This window comes from Podarcis bocagei (genome assembly GCF_964188305.1).
Source record: "Podarcis bocagei genome assembly, chromosome: 5".
NCBI classification, from domain to species: domain Eukaryota; kingdom Metazoa; phylum Chordata; class Lepidosauria; order Squamata; family Lacertidae; genus Podarcis; species Podarcis bocagei.
In genome coordinates, this window is record NC_138129.1 from 96,365,672 (window position 1) to 96,379,153 (window position 13,482).

General features: G+C 45.6%; 1 protein-coding gene across 3 annotated transcripts in view; it reads left to right on the forward strand.

The window, feature by feature from the left end:
- Positions 1 to 13,482, forward strand: part of NPHS2 (NPHS2 stomatin family member, podocin) — a 28,827-nt gene that overhangs the window by 11,951 nt on the left and 3,394 nt on the right. For all 3 annotated transcript variants that reach the window (XM_081194494.1, XM_081194495.1, XM_081194493.1), the window contains 5 exons: positions 1,877 to 1,949; positions 6,526 to 6,608; positions 8,381 to 8,584; positions 9,726 to 9,781; positions 11,681 to 11,759. In XM_081194494.1, coding sequence (XP_081050620.1) covers positions 1,877 to 1,949; positions 6,526 to 6,608; positions 8,381 to 8,584; positions 9,726 to 9,781; positions 11,681 to 11,759 — 495 coding nt within the window. The remainder of the gene's footprint in view (positions 1 to 1,876; positions 1,950 to 6,525; positions 6,609 to 8,380; positions 8,585 to 9,725; positions 9,782 to 11,680; positions 11,760 to 13,482) is intronic.

Sequence of the window (13,482 nt, forward strand, 5' to 3'; positions counted from 1 at the left end):
TCATGTTCTAGGGACGCAGGTGGCGCAGGTGGGTTAAACCACTGAGCCTAGGACTTGCCTATCAGAAGGTCGGCAGTTCGAATCCCCTTGACAAGGTGAGCTGCCATTGCTCGGTCCTTGCTCCTGCAGTTCGAAAGCACGTCAAAGTGCAAGTAGATAAATAGGTACCACTCCGGCGGGAAGGTAAACGGGATTTCCGTGCGCTGCTCTGGTTCGCCAGAAGCGGCTTAGTCATGCTGGCCACATGACGCGGAAGCTGTACGCTGGCTCCCTCGGCCAATAAAGAAAGATGAGCGCACAACCCTAGAGTCAGTCACAACTGGACCTAATGGTCAGGGGTCCCTTTACCTTTAAATTACCCATATTGTGAATAAAAGTACTACTGCCCACTTGTCTTCTTTTACCTCAAGGTGCATTTCAAGTGGAGTAATTACTGCTACTCGGAGGCAGAGATAACGATAATTAATTTTGCTTCCATTTCATTTATATGCCCAAGATCTGCTAGAATTGTTCTCATTTGTAACCGTTTCTCCTTTCAGATGTAGTAGCTATTCTACACCACCTTACATAAACTGGTTACTTTGGAATAATCTAGGTAGGCTGAAAGAGCCTACCTTAGAAATAATGCCGCTTACGTTTATTCAGCTTTCTTCTACATTTCCCTTCTGAGTTTAAAAAACGTGAAGAGAATAAAAGAAGCTGGCAGAATGCCTGAAGATAAAAGGAAGGGGTCTCTGTACCTTTAATAGCTGTGCAGAAGTGGGAATTTTTGCAAGGTGGAGTTTGTCATTCAGGAGCGCAATTAATTGTACTTGCTACGATTCCCCTTTCTGTACAACTCTAAAAAGATACAAAAGCCCTGTTTTCTTTTGCAGTTGGTCATGCAACTTACAAACATTCCTTGTGGTGGCTTGAATTGCAGGGAAGAAGACAGCATGTAGGTGTAAAGGTAAAGGTACCCCTGCCCGTACTGGCCAGTCGTGTCCGACTCTAGGGTTGTGCGCCCATCTCACTTAAGAGGCCGGGGGCCAGCGCCGTCCGCAGACACTTCCGGGTCACGTGGCCAGCGTGACGAAGCTGCTCTGTCGAGCCAGCACCAGCGCAGCACACGGAAACGCCGTTTACCTTCCCGCTATAAAGCGGTACCTATTTATCTACTTGCACTTAGGCGTGCTTTCGAACTGCTAGGTGGGCAGGAGCTGGGACCGAACGACGGGAGCTCACCCCGCCGCGGGGATTCGAACCACCAACCATACGATCAGCAAGTCCTAGGCACTGAGGTTTTACCCACAGCGCCACCCGCGTCCCTGCATGTAGGTGTAGACTGTAGCAAACACTGTGCAAACACTCCCACAATCAGACATGAGGCATAGCAATGTTTGGTTCCTTCCATTGCTGGCCCCTTCAGACAGCCAACTCCTCACAAGGGCCAGAGCCTCTGCAGATGGTGTTTTTAAGAAACTAAGCCAGAAACAGCAAGTGAATCTCTCTTCATCCTCAGTCACGAACACTGGTGGGCAGCTGGAGGCCCATTTAGCCTCACATGCTACTCTGATCCATACCCTACATTGAAAACATGCGCCTTCCCTTCCAAAATCCTGGGGAAAGTAGTTTGTTATGGATGCTGGGAACTGCATTGCATTTCCCAGGATTCTTGGGGGAAAGTCATGCACTTGAAATGTGCTTGAAATACATGATGGCTGTGAAACAGAAGATGATTCTTCCCACCCAACAAAGGCCCGTCATCACTTTACATTTGCTGCAGCAGGCGGCACCAGGCATTTCCGTTCTCGTGGGCTTTTAGAGCAGAGGTTTCCACACGGTACGTAGTTCCGCTTTATCTCACAGATTCCCACCATCCATTTTTCCACGACAGATTGTACGGGAGTATGAAAGAGCCATTTTGTTTCGATTTGGACGCCTTCTTCGCGGAAGGCCCAGAGGGCCCGGTAAGTATAGAACTATCAGCCTTTCAGGAAGCCTCAGGTTATGTACCAGCTGGGGAAGTTCTGGGGAGCCAAATAAAGGTAAAGGGACCCCTGACAGTTAAGTCCAGTCGCAAACGATTCTGGGGTTCTGGCGCTCATCTTGCTCTACAGGCCGAGGGAGCTGGCGTTTGTCCGCTTCTGCAGACAGTTTTTCCGGGTCATGTGGCCAGCATGACTAAGCCGCTTCTGGGCGGAGTGGTACCTATTTATCTACTTGCACTGGTGTGCTTTCGAACTGCTAGGTTGGCAGGAGCAGAGACCGAGCAACGGGAGCTCATCCTGTTGCGGGGCCTTGAACTGCCAACCTTCCGATTGGTAAGTCCAAGCGGCACACTGATTTAAACCACAGCACCACCCACGTCCCTCCGGGGAGCCAAATACCTTCCTCCAAACTGCTCTGCTTGGCTCTTGGAAGGCTTTCGAGGCAATGCCTCTTCCTAATCTGCACCTTCTGACCCCAGGCTGTGCCCTTTAATAGATGTGCGCCACCCAGCTCTGGAGCTGCTGTTGCTTGCCTGCTTGGAGAGATGTGCATGGGTGCGCACAGACCTGACATTTGAACAGCAGGCTCCATTTCAGTGAGGCAAAGGTCGGAACCCCACCTGCTGCTCTTTTCACTTTTGCCCATTAGGAAATGCAGCCCTCAGGCTGGAAAAGGTTCCCTGCCCCCATTACATGCCATTGCACATAGTGGCCTGCATGTGGATCGCACTATTGGTGCTCAAGAAGCTGAACTTGACATTTAGATGGACCCTCCCCACGGCTGACTTGAGAAACAATTGCCTGTGTAGTTTTGTACAGATATACCATGAGCATTGTGTGAAGGAAAGGTACTGTCCGCTCTCCTCCTTCAAAGTCACATGCTGGTCTTTGTTAAATTCTCTACCTGGTAAGCTGAAGCACAGGGATGCGGGTGGCACTGTGGGTTAAACCACAGAGCCTAGGACTTGCCGATCAGAAGGTCAGCGGTTCGAATCCCCGCGATGGGGTGAGCTCCGGTTGCTCGGTCCCAGCTCCTGCCAACCTAGCAGTTTGAAAGCACGTCAAAGTGCAAGTAGATCAATAGGTACCGCTCCAGCGGGAAGGTAAATGGCGTTTCCGTGTGCTGCTCTGGTTCACCAGAAGCGGCTTAGTCATGCTGGCCACATGACCCAGAAGCTGTACGCCGGCTCCCTCGGCCAATAAAGCGAGATGAGCACCGCAACCGCAGAGTCGGTCACGACTGGACCTAATGGTCAGGGGTCCCTTTACCTTTACCTTAAGCTGAAGCGCACATCAGTTTGTAAAGCTTTATGATTATGGATCAGGAAACCTAACTCTCAGAAAATAAAAGAAAACATAAAAATTCTCCAAGCTCAATTTGCAGCGATATTAAGCAGAGAGATAGAGATAGAGTGGAATATCAAAAAGCTAAGACAGAAGAGTTTTGAATTTTCAAATAAATCGGGAAAGTGGTTAGCGTGGCAAATTAAGAAGAGAAAAGAACAAAGCACAATAAACAGAATTGTAATAGAAGGGGAAGAGGTCACCGATCCAAAAGGAATCAGGAAAGAGTTTCTAAACTATTATAGAAGCCTTTATAAAAAGAAAGAGAGAAACAATCTAAGGAAGATAGAAAGATTTCTGAAAGAGAAAATGATACAGAAAATCCCAATAGATGAAAAGCAACGTTTAAATAAGCTAATCGAAATAAAAGAGATAGAGGAGGTAATTAAAGATCTAAAAAGAGGGAAGGCTCCGGGACCCGACGGATTCACAGCAAGTTATTACAAAGAGATGAAATCAGTGCTTATGAACCCTTTGAAGGAAACTATGAACAATGCTCTAAGAAAAGGAGAAATCCCAGAGACCTGGAAGGAGGCTTTTATTACCCTCATTCCGAAACAGGATGCAGACCTAACTCAGGTTAAAAATTATAGGCCAATTTCGTTGTTGAACACGGATTATAAAATATATGCAGCCATCTTAGCGAGAAGATTGAAGTCTATCCTGGCAGAAATCATTCATAAAGATCAGGCCGGGTTTCTCCCAGGCAGGAATATGAGGGATAACATAAGGAACATAATTAACATGCTGGAATTCCTATCGGTGAAAATCGATAAGCAGGTGACAATGATGTTTGTAGACGCCGAAAAAGCGTTTGACAATGTGGCATGGGATTTTATGATGAAGAACTTAGAACATCTGGAAGTAGGTGGGAACTTCTATAATGGGGTGAATGCAATATATAGAGAGCAAAGAGCCAAACTGATCATAAATAACATCGTAACAGAGGAAATAAAGATACAGAAGGGTACAAGACAGGGATGTCCACTTTCTCCGTTGTTGTTCATAATGGTTTTGGAAGTTTTGTTAAACTCAATTAGACAAAATAAGAAAATTAAAGGAGTGACAATTGGACAACACGCCTATAAGATAAAAGCCTTCGCAGACGATCTTGTTATAATGACGGAAGACCCTATAACTACAACAGAAGAAATTCTAAAGGAGATAGAGCAATTTGGAGAATTAGCTGGCTTCAAATTAAACAAAAGGAAAACAAAGATGATGGTTAAGAATATAGACCAAAGAACAACAGAATTAATCCAAGAACAGTCACAGATACAGGTGGTTAAGAAAATAAAATATTTAGGGATCTGGCTTACGCCTAAAAATATAGATCTATATAAAAACAATTACGAGCCAGTGTGGAGAGAAATAAGAAAAGACTTGGAAACATGGGGAAGACTGAAATTGTCGTTTTGGGGAAGGATTAATACCATTAAAATGAATGTATTACCGAGGGTATTATTTCTATTTCAGAGCATCCCCATAATTAAAGGAAGTAAAATGTTTAAAGAATGGCAGAGAGTATTATCAAGATTTATATGGCAGGGCAAAAAACCTCGTATAAAATACAAACTGTTGACAGATAAGAAAGAAAGGGGGGGCTTTGCCTTACCGGACCTGGGCATTTATTACGAAGCAGTATGCCTTTGTTGGCTAAAAGACTGGATCAAGTTAAAGAATAAGGAGTTACTTGATTTAGAAGGTTTTAACAACAGGTTCGGTTGGCATGCCTACCTGTGGTCCGATAAGAGGAAAACACATAAAGGGTTTGGAGATCATATTTTCAGAGGCCCGCTTATTGATGTATGGGAAAGGTATAAGAACATACTCGAACCCAAGATTCCACACTGGCTCTCACCCCTCGAAGTGATGAGCCTCAAGAAAGTTAACATGAGTGGGGAGTGGGCAACATATGAGCAACTGTTAATGAAAGATAATGGGAAATGGAAATTAAAGCCGTATGAGGAGATCAAGGGGTATGTGTACGACTGGTTGCACCATCGCCAAGTTAACGAAATGTTTAGAAAAGAGGCCAGAGATAGAGGATATGTAGATAAAGAATCAAGATTCCAGAGGGAAATTATAAATTGTGAGGAGAAAATAATATCTAGAATGTATAAAATGTTGTTGGATTGGAATTTGGTAGATGAAGAAGTTAAGACAGTAATGATTCGATGGGCTAATGATGTGGGCCATGCTATTCAATTTGAAGATTGGGAGAATTTATGGAAGGAGGGTCTGAATTTTACGGCGTGTATGACTGTGAAAGAGAACGTTATGAAGATGTTTCACAGGTGGTATATAACACCTGTGAAACTGTCAAGAATGTATAAAGTAGATAGCAAATGTTGGAAGTGTGAGGAGAAGGAGGGTACCTTCTACCACATGTGGTGGGAGTGCCGGAGAGTGAGAGAATTTTGGGAAGAAGTCTATACTGAACTAAAAAAGGTTTTAAAGTATACATTCACTAAAAAATCTGAAATTTTTCTGTTAGGAATATTAGGGAACGAAATTAAAAAGAAAGATCATAAATTTATGTATTATGCAACAACAGCTGCAAGGATAGTCCTTGCTCAAAAGTGGAAAAAAAAGGAAATGCCAACAATAGAGGAGTGGAGATCGAAGTTATTAGAATACTCAGATTTGGATAGGTTAACGGGAAAGATTAGACACCTAAGAGACCAAAAGTTTGTCAAGGACTGGGGGAAATACGTAGACTACTTGGAACACCTTAGTGAAGGTCGAATAACGTTAAGGGGATTTAGAGAAGCACTGTAAAAGAGGAAGAGGTATTGTCTAAGAAAAACAGAGGTTTAAGAGAAACAAACGGCAATACATAATAGGTAATGTGTACTTTCGATTCTTAATGTGGAAGATTCACGGGCGGGCTGAAGGAAGTCCAGAAAGAAATGACTATGTTAATTTGACAGATGTAAAAATCTTTTTGTATATATGGAGTATCTATTTTGTGATGCTTTCTTTTTTCTAAACTTTGCTTTGAAATCCTATTCTTTATTCTTTATTTTTCTTTTATCTTTACTTTTTGGAAAATCAATAAATACTTACCTGAAAAAAAAAAAAAAGCTTTATGATTATGGCTACTTCAGATGTTCATTACCTTTGGTCCGCATTTGTGGAGGGATGAAAGAAGAGGTGCCCCGTGTACATATGTAGCTTGCAAGTGCTGCTGTTCTCTTTCTCCAAACAGGATTATTCCTTTTCCTGCCATGTTTGGACACCTACCACAAAATAGACCTTCGCCTCAAAACCTTAGAGATCCCTTTCTATGAGGTAAGAGACACACAGTCTGCCCCTTCTGCTCTTTGAGCTTGTTTGCAGGAGGCAAATGCAGTAGAAGTTTACTTAGATTCACCATTCCAATTAATTAGGAAGCCCCTGGTTCAAATCTCACCTTGTTTATGAACTAAATGCATTGCTTTTCGGCAAGCCATTTGACTCAGCCTCACCCCCAGCCCCACAATAATTATACTGATCTACCTAACGGGACAGTTGTAGGATTACTTAACGTAAAGGAAGGCTGTAGATCAGTGACAGAACATCTGCTTTGCATGCGGAACATCCCAGGTTCATTCCCTGACATCTCCAGCAAAGGTTAGGAATCTACACAGTCTGATGTTTATTTGGTAATACAGTGGTACCTTGGTTTATGAATTTATTCCGTTCCAGGAGTCCATTCTTAAACCAAAACCGTTCTTAAACCAAGGCACGCTTTCCATAATGAGGCCTCCCGTCGACTGTGCCCTTCCACCGTTTGGATTCCGTTCTTAGACCGAGGTAAAGTTCTCAAACCAAGACACTATTTCCGGTTTTGAGGCGTTTGTAAGCCAAATTGTTCTTAAACCGGACTGTTCTTAAATCCAGGTACCACTGTACCGTATTGGCCCGAATATAAGTCACACCCGAATATAAGCCGCACCTTTAAATTCGGGGGGGGGGGGAGAAAAAGACAATACCCGAATATAAGCCACTCCCTTAAAATTCCGTAGGCACTCACACCCGTTCTGTTTTACTGTATGCCTGTTTAAGCAGCAGTATTGTAAAAGTCCATTTTTGTAAGGTTGCAAATTTAAGCCGCACTTTCAACTTTTCACGGCTGGAATTTGGGGGGAAAAGTGAGGCATATATTTAGGCCAATATGGTACGTAGAAACAGCTCAGTCCAGCCCAGGGCTGGAATCAGATTTCCTGTTATTTTTCCATTGGCAAAACTGTATTTTATTGTTATAGATTTGAGGGGACCCTCCGAAAAACAACCCTAGGAATGAATAAATGCTAGGATTTTGATTAATTGGGATATGGATTAAAGTACAAGCTGCAGAGCTGTGTCAGGGAATTCCTGGGCTGGCTTCTACAAAGCAGCCTGGCTGGCTTAGTGAAGAACAAAAGGTGTTGTTGGGCCACTGGAGAATGAGATGTTACCAAAGTGATGGGATGTTTGAGGCGACAGGAAAAGGGATTTTTGAGCAAGGGTTGCTGGGAAGAAAAAGCAGGAAGAAGAGCTGAGATCCATCTTTGGAGGAGGCTGGTTGCAGAGATGCCTTGGGCTATAGGGCCACACTGCTGTGGGGTACAAACCCCTCTTGAAATGACTGTGCAGTAAGACCTGGACTCCTTCCATGCAGACTGAAGGTGTGAATAGGTGAATAAACCATATTTCTTAAAGCCACAACACTCTCTGTTGCGTCTTCAATTCTCCAAAGGAACGCAGACCCTGGGTGAGTGCCTGGGACCCCATGGGCTCTTGCCACCACTCAAGCAGAGAGAGGGGCAGGCATCCAGCTTTCATAACATTCTATTGCAGGGGTCGGTAAGGTTTACCTCGCCTGGGCCGGTTCACTCTTGCAGAGATCCCTCTGTGGGCCGGATTACATACGCGCGCCTGCGATTTCCGGCATCTGCGCAGATGCAATTTCTGGCGCCGTTCCCGTGCTGCACTGCGCCTGTTTAGTGCAGCACACCGGGACTCGTCGGTTGAACGAACCCCGTGGGCTGCTTGTGGCTTTATTGTTCTATTGGTCACACAATGCCTTCTGCTTGCCCTAGACCATAACCAAGGACATGGCAAGTCTAGAAATAGATACCATCTGTTACTATCGAATGGAGAATGCCACACTCGTCATGACCACCCTCGCCAACCACTCGAAGGCAATCCAGCTGCTCGTGCCGACCATCGCAAAGCGCTTTCTGGCACAGCGGTCGCTCACAGACATCCTGATGGAGCGGAAGAGCATCAGCCAGGAGATAAAGGTGGGTTGGCTATAGCGCTGTACAGAGGACATGGTGGGGAAGTCCATCACTCAGGGTGGGAGGCTTGCCCAGTGGCTGCTACAAGCAGAACTGGGGAAATGTATGGTAACTAATGAAAGGACACGAGGGAAATGCTTCTGCTTTGCTATTGGGCACCGTCTCCTTCCTGAAAGTGGCTTTACAGTACGTAAACTCAGAACTGCCTTGCAAGATCCACCCAGGGCAGCATTTCCTTTCAAACAACAACAACAGGCAACCAGGCACTATACAGTGGTACCTCACAAGACGAATGCCTCGCAAGACGAAAAACGCGCAAGACGAAAGAGTTTTCCGTTTTTTGAGTCGTTCCGCAAGACGAATTTCCCTATGGGCTTGCTTCGCAAGACGAAACGTCTTGCGAGTTCTTGCGAGTTTGTTTCCTTTTTCTTAAAGCCGCTAAGCCGTTAATAGCCGCTAAGCTGCTAATAGCCGTGCTTCGCAAGACGAAAAAACCGCAAGACGAAGAGACTCACGGAACGGATTAATTTCGTCTTGCGAGGCACCACTGTACTGCCTCCAAACGTAGGGTTGCCAACTGACCAGGTGAACCAGCTTACCGTGGTCTCCTGCACTTTTAAGAACAGCTTGGCTTGCAGAAACTAGAAAGTGATGCTTTGAATAGCATGGTGATAAATGTACTGTTTTGTGAACTGCACATTGTCTTAGTCTATTCTGGTTGATAGGGAGAGACAATTTTATAAATATAAGATTAACTGCATGCCCTTTTAGTGAAGTGAGTGGCTAGAGAGGCCTTTTTCTCCCTCTCATAGCAGACCTTTAAGTGGCCCAGTAAATGATTGGCAGTTAGGTTTGGGGCAGACAAAAGGTACTAGACTTTGCTCCAGTTTAGGTAACTTTAGATAGGAATCTGACAAATTAATTAAGGATTGACCTATAATCAGCTAGTAGCCAAGACGGAGAAAAGGGAACCTTTTTGAAAAAGCTGTAATCCTTTATTGAACAGCTCTGTGCTCACCTAACTCAGGGTAGCTTTACTTCTAGAGCACTTCTCAATAGAAATGTTAGGACACTGCTGTTTCTGCATTTTTTAAGTTGCTCATCCATCATATAAAGCTTCTCCCAATAAGAACTTTTTTTGCAGGTGGCTGTGGACGCCATCACCTGTCAGTGGGGGATCAAGGTGGAAAGGACAGAAATGTAGGTATGAAATGTGAGATCTGCAGAAATAATTAGGTGACAAAATGTCAGGAGAGGGATCTCCAAGACCTTTCACTATTGTTAATGCCGCCCCTATGAGTATAATCAGTTTTTGTTATTTCTCCCCTTGAACAATCCCTGGGCATAGGGGTCACCCTGGTACAAGCCACCATTTTTTGGGCCGCCTCCTTGATCCTTCTGCTGCTGTCTCTCGCAGGGGGACAGCTAGCTCCTCGCCCATCTGTTTTGACATGGCTGGGGTTGAAAAGGGTTGATTTCAATGACCAGAAATGTAAGAGGAGCTGCTTAAAAACTGGCAGCTGAGCGCACCAAAAGTTACCCCGTTCCTGCAGTTTTATGAATCTACATATGGCCAGAAAGGCTACAGCTGACCAGCTCTCCATTTGTTTAGAGTCACCTTGGACTAAACTTTTGAGGAGCGCCCATTTTGCTATGATATCCTCAAGTCTGAGAGGTGTTCTCCTTGCCAGGTGGCAATTGGCTCCACAGCCCCACCAAGAGCGGGGAAGGGAGGGCTCTGGCCAATTACTCCCATCCCTTCTGGCAGCAAGGCAGCCTGGGATGTCTTCTCACTGATCACAGTGGGGGCAGAATAAGGATTGCCTCCTGTCCTGATCCCAGCACTGAATCAGTTTGGCGCCATCCAGAAAAGGCAGCTGTGAACCAGATGTATTGCTCAGCCTTCCTGGTCTGTCAGTTTTCTGCTGCTTCTGCAATCCTGCTGGGGAAGTGGAACAGGATGAAAAAAGCTGAGGTTTTATTAGGTTGGTGGGAGCCAGAGTCCAGCAACTGTGGGAGGGCAACAGGTTCTTGATTCCAGAGCTATGGGAAGTGTTTGTGCATATATGCAGCCATGAAGGACATCCTAGGGCCATTTAAAACTTCTTCAGGACATTCCTACAACATTTGTTCTGTTCCTAACGAATCAGACACAGGGATACATCCCACTGCCAATGTAAATGTCGCTAGAGTTGCTAACAAATGAGTAGGCCCACTCAGGAGTGGCAATGAGAGGGATATTCAGCCAGTGACTGGCTTTTCACAAAACAAATGAAATACCATGAAAATCCCTGAAACAAGAAGTAATTGACTAGAAATATTATCTTATAGAAATAAACTAAATAATAAAAATCAAAGTTTTAAGGCTTTGTTCAATTCTAGTTTTTTCTAATTTTTACCTTAAACGTTTTTAAACCTTTATTTCATTTGTTTTGTGCAATTTCTCGGTTCCGTGACTGTCTTTTTCCACTAGTGACTGGCTTTTCAGCTGGCACCCAAGACAAAGGTCCCATTTAATCTGGTAACTAGCTGGCCAGCTACAGCTAGCACTCTCCCCCCCCCCCCCCCCCGGTGTAGTACAAAGTTTCCTTCCTGAGCTAAATGGTTGTACCAACCACAGTGGCTATATTTCCCCTCCACCCTCTGCATACCAGCTGCTGGCAATAATCACAGGTGGGCAGAGTGCTGCCATGCTCAGGTCCTGCTTCCCACAGGGTGCTGGACCAGACAGGCCATTGGTCTGATCCAGCAGCCAAGCTCTTTTTGTGTTCTTAAACAGAAAATCATTTACAGTGGTACCTCTGGTTGCGAACGGGATCCGTTCCAGAGGCCCGTTAGCAACATGAAAAGCCTGCAACCTGAAGCACCGTATCTGCGCAGGTGCGCAGCGCGATTTGGTGTTTGTGCACATGTGCAAAGTGCAATTTAGCGCTTCTGTGCATGCGTGAGTGGTGAAACCCGGAAGTAACCCCTTCCGGGTCGCCGCAGGACACGCCCTGAAAAAACGTATCATGAAGCAAACGTAACATGAGGTATGACTGTACGCTGTTTCCAGTTTGGTTCTGCAGTCCCAGATTTCATTAATTTCATTAATTTCAGTAAAGATGTGCGGTTGCCAACGGAGCTTCAGGAGTCCCTGGCTGCACAAGCCGAAGCCCAGAGACAGGCCAAAGTGAGGGTAAGGCAGTACACGGACACGGTATGTTTTTATTACTGGAAGCTCTGGGCAGGAGGGAGCTAGGGGAGAGAGATGCTGTCCTCCCAAGCTTGCTTCTCTTCTGGTCTAATCAGACAAGCATTGGCCATGGTTCTGCCTGCATCTCACAGCACACGGGAGTGGGTCACTGGCCAAAACTAATTCTGTTGGTTATCCAGCTTTTGTTAATCTAAAGCAGGCACCCACAAACTCGGCCCTCCAGATGTTTTGGGACTACATCGCCCATCATCCCTAGCTAACAGGGCCAGTGGTCAGGGATGATGGGAACTGTAGTCCCAAAACATCTGGAGGGCCGAGTTTGGGGACGCCTGATCTAAAGCAATGAGCCCTTCTCGTTTGCACTAGTTAATTTATAGGTACTTAATGTAAATCCATTTCCTTTGGCTGGAAACCTAAGAGATGGAGGGGGTACAACATGAAGGCTGTTTGGGAGCTGCACTGGAAAATGGAAGCTCCAGACTGTTTCAATTCTACGCAGCACAAGAATGAAATAAATTTCTTCCACACTAACCCTGCATGCTTTCCTTTGGGCTGTCGGAAACAAAATGGAAATTGAAGTGATGTGGCACCCAGGAAAATATCACCACATGTAACACACTTCAAAACATCCAATATAAAGTCAGGCAATAAGTGACTTTATATTGACTTTTCTTCCTTTAATGGATTATCCAGAGATTGGGAACATCCAAATCCATTTACAGGGGAGTATGGGCTGACACTTGAATAAAATATTGTCCGGATGCTGTCCTTTATAAGCCAGTTGTTCCCCTGTGGTAGGAATTAATTACAAGTTTCTTTTCATTATCCCCCCCCCACCATTTTATTATTTTTTATAGGAAAACAGTGCTATTTTACTAAAGGGGGGGGGGAATGCAAGGAAATAAATCACTTTTCCCTGCCCTCAGACTAGGAACAAATGCTGACTAATAAGAGGAAATTACCTCAGGAAGAAACAAACGCCCAGAACCTGCACATAAGTAGTATCTAATTAACACTGGAGGGGTTTTACTCAGTTGAACTTGCTTTTGAGGAAACATTAGAGGTGGTTTTTGGCCTTGAGGGTGAGCATTCAATGCAGCATTATTTTAAGTGCTGTGCAGAACCTGTTTTCGTTTTACAGTGGTACCCCGCAAGACGAATGCCTCGCAAGACGGAAAACCCGCAAGACGAAAGGGTTTTCTGTTTTGGAGGCGCTTCGCAAGACGAATTTCCGTATGGGCTTGCATCGCAAGACAAAAGCCCATAGGGAAATGCTGGCGGTCAGGAGCAAAGACTTTCGCCCACAGCCGGCCTTCAGAAGAGGACCTCTTCTGAAGGCCGGCGGGGGGCAAAAGTCTTTGCTCCCCCCCCGCCTGCCTCCCCCCCGCCTGCCCCGGGCGATCTTAAAATGCTGGCGGGCGGGAGCGAAGCGTTCGCTGCCGACCCCCAGCATTTTAAAATCTCCCCGTGTCCTGGGAAGATTTTAAAATGCTGGGGGTCGGGAGCGAAGCGCTGCCGACCCCCAGCATTTTAAAATCTCCCCGTGTCCTGGGGAGATTTTAAAATGCTGGGGGTCGGCAGCGCTTCGCTCCCGACCCCCAGCATTTTAAAACGCTGTTCCGAAGTGGGGAGTGGGGGCGGGGACACCTGCCCCCGCCGCCCCACTTCGGAAAGCTGTTCCGAAGTGGGGCGGGGGGGCGGGGAC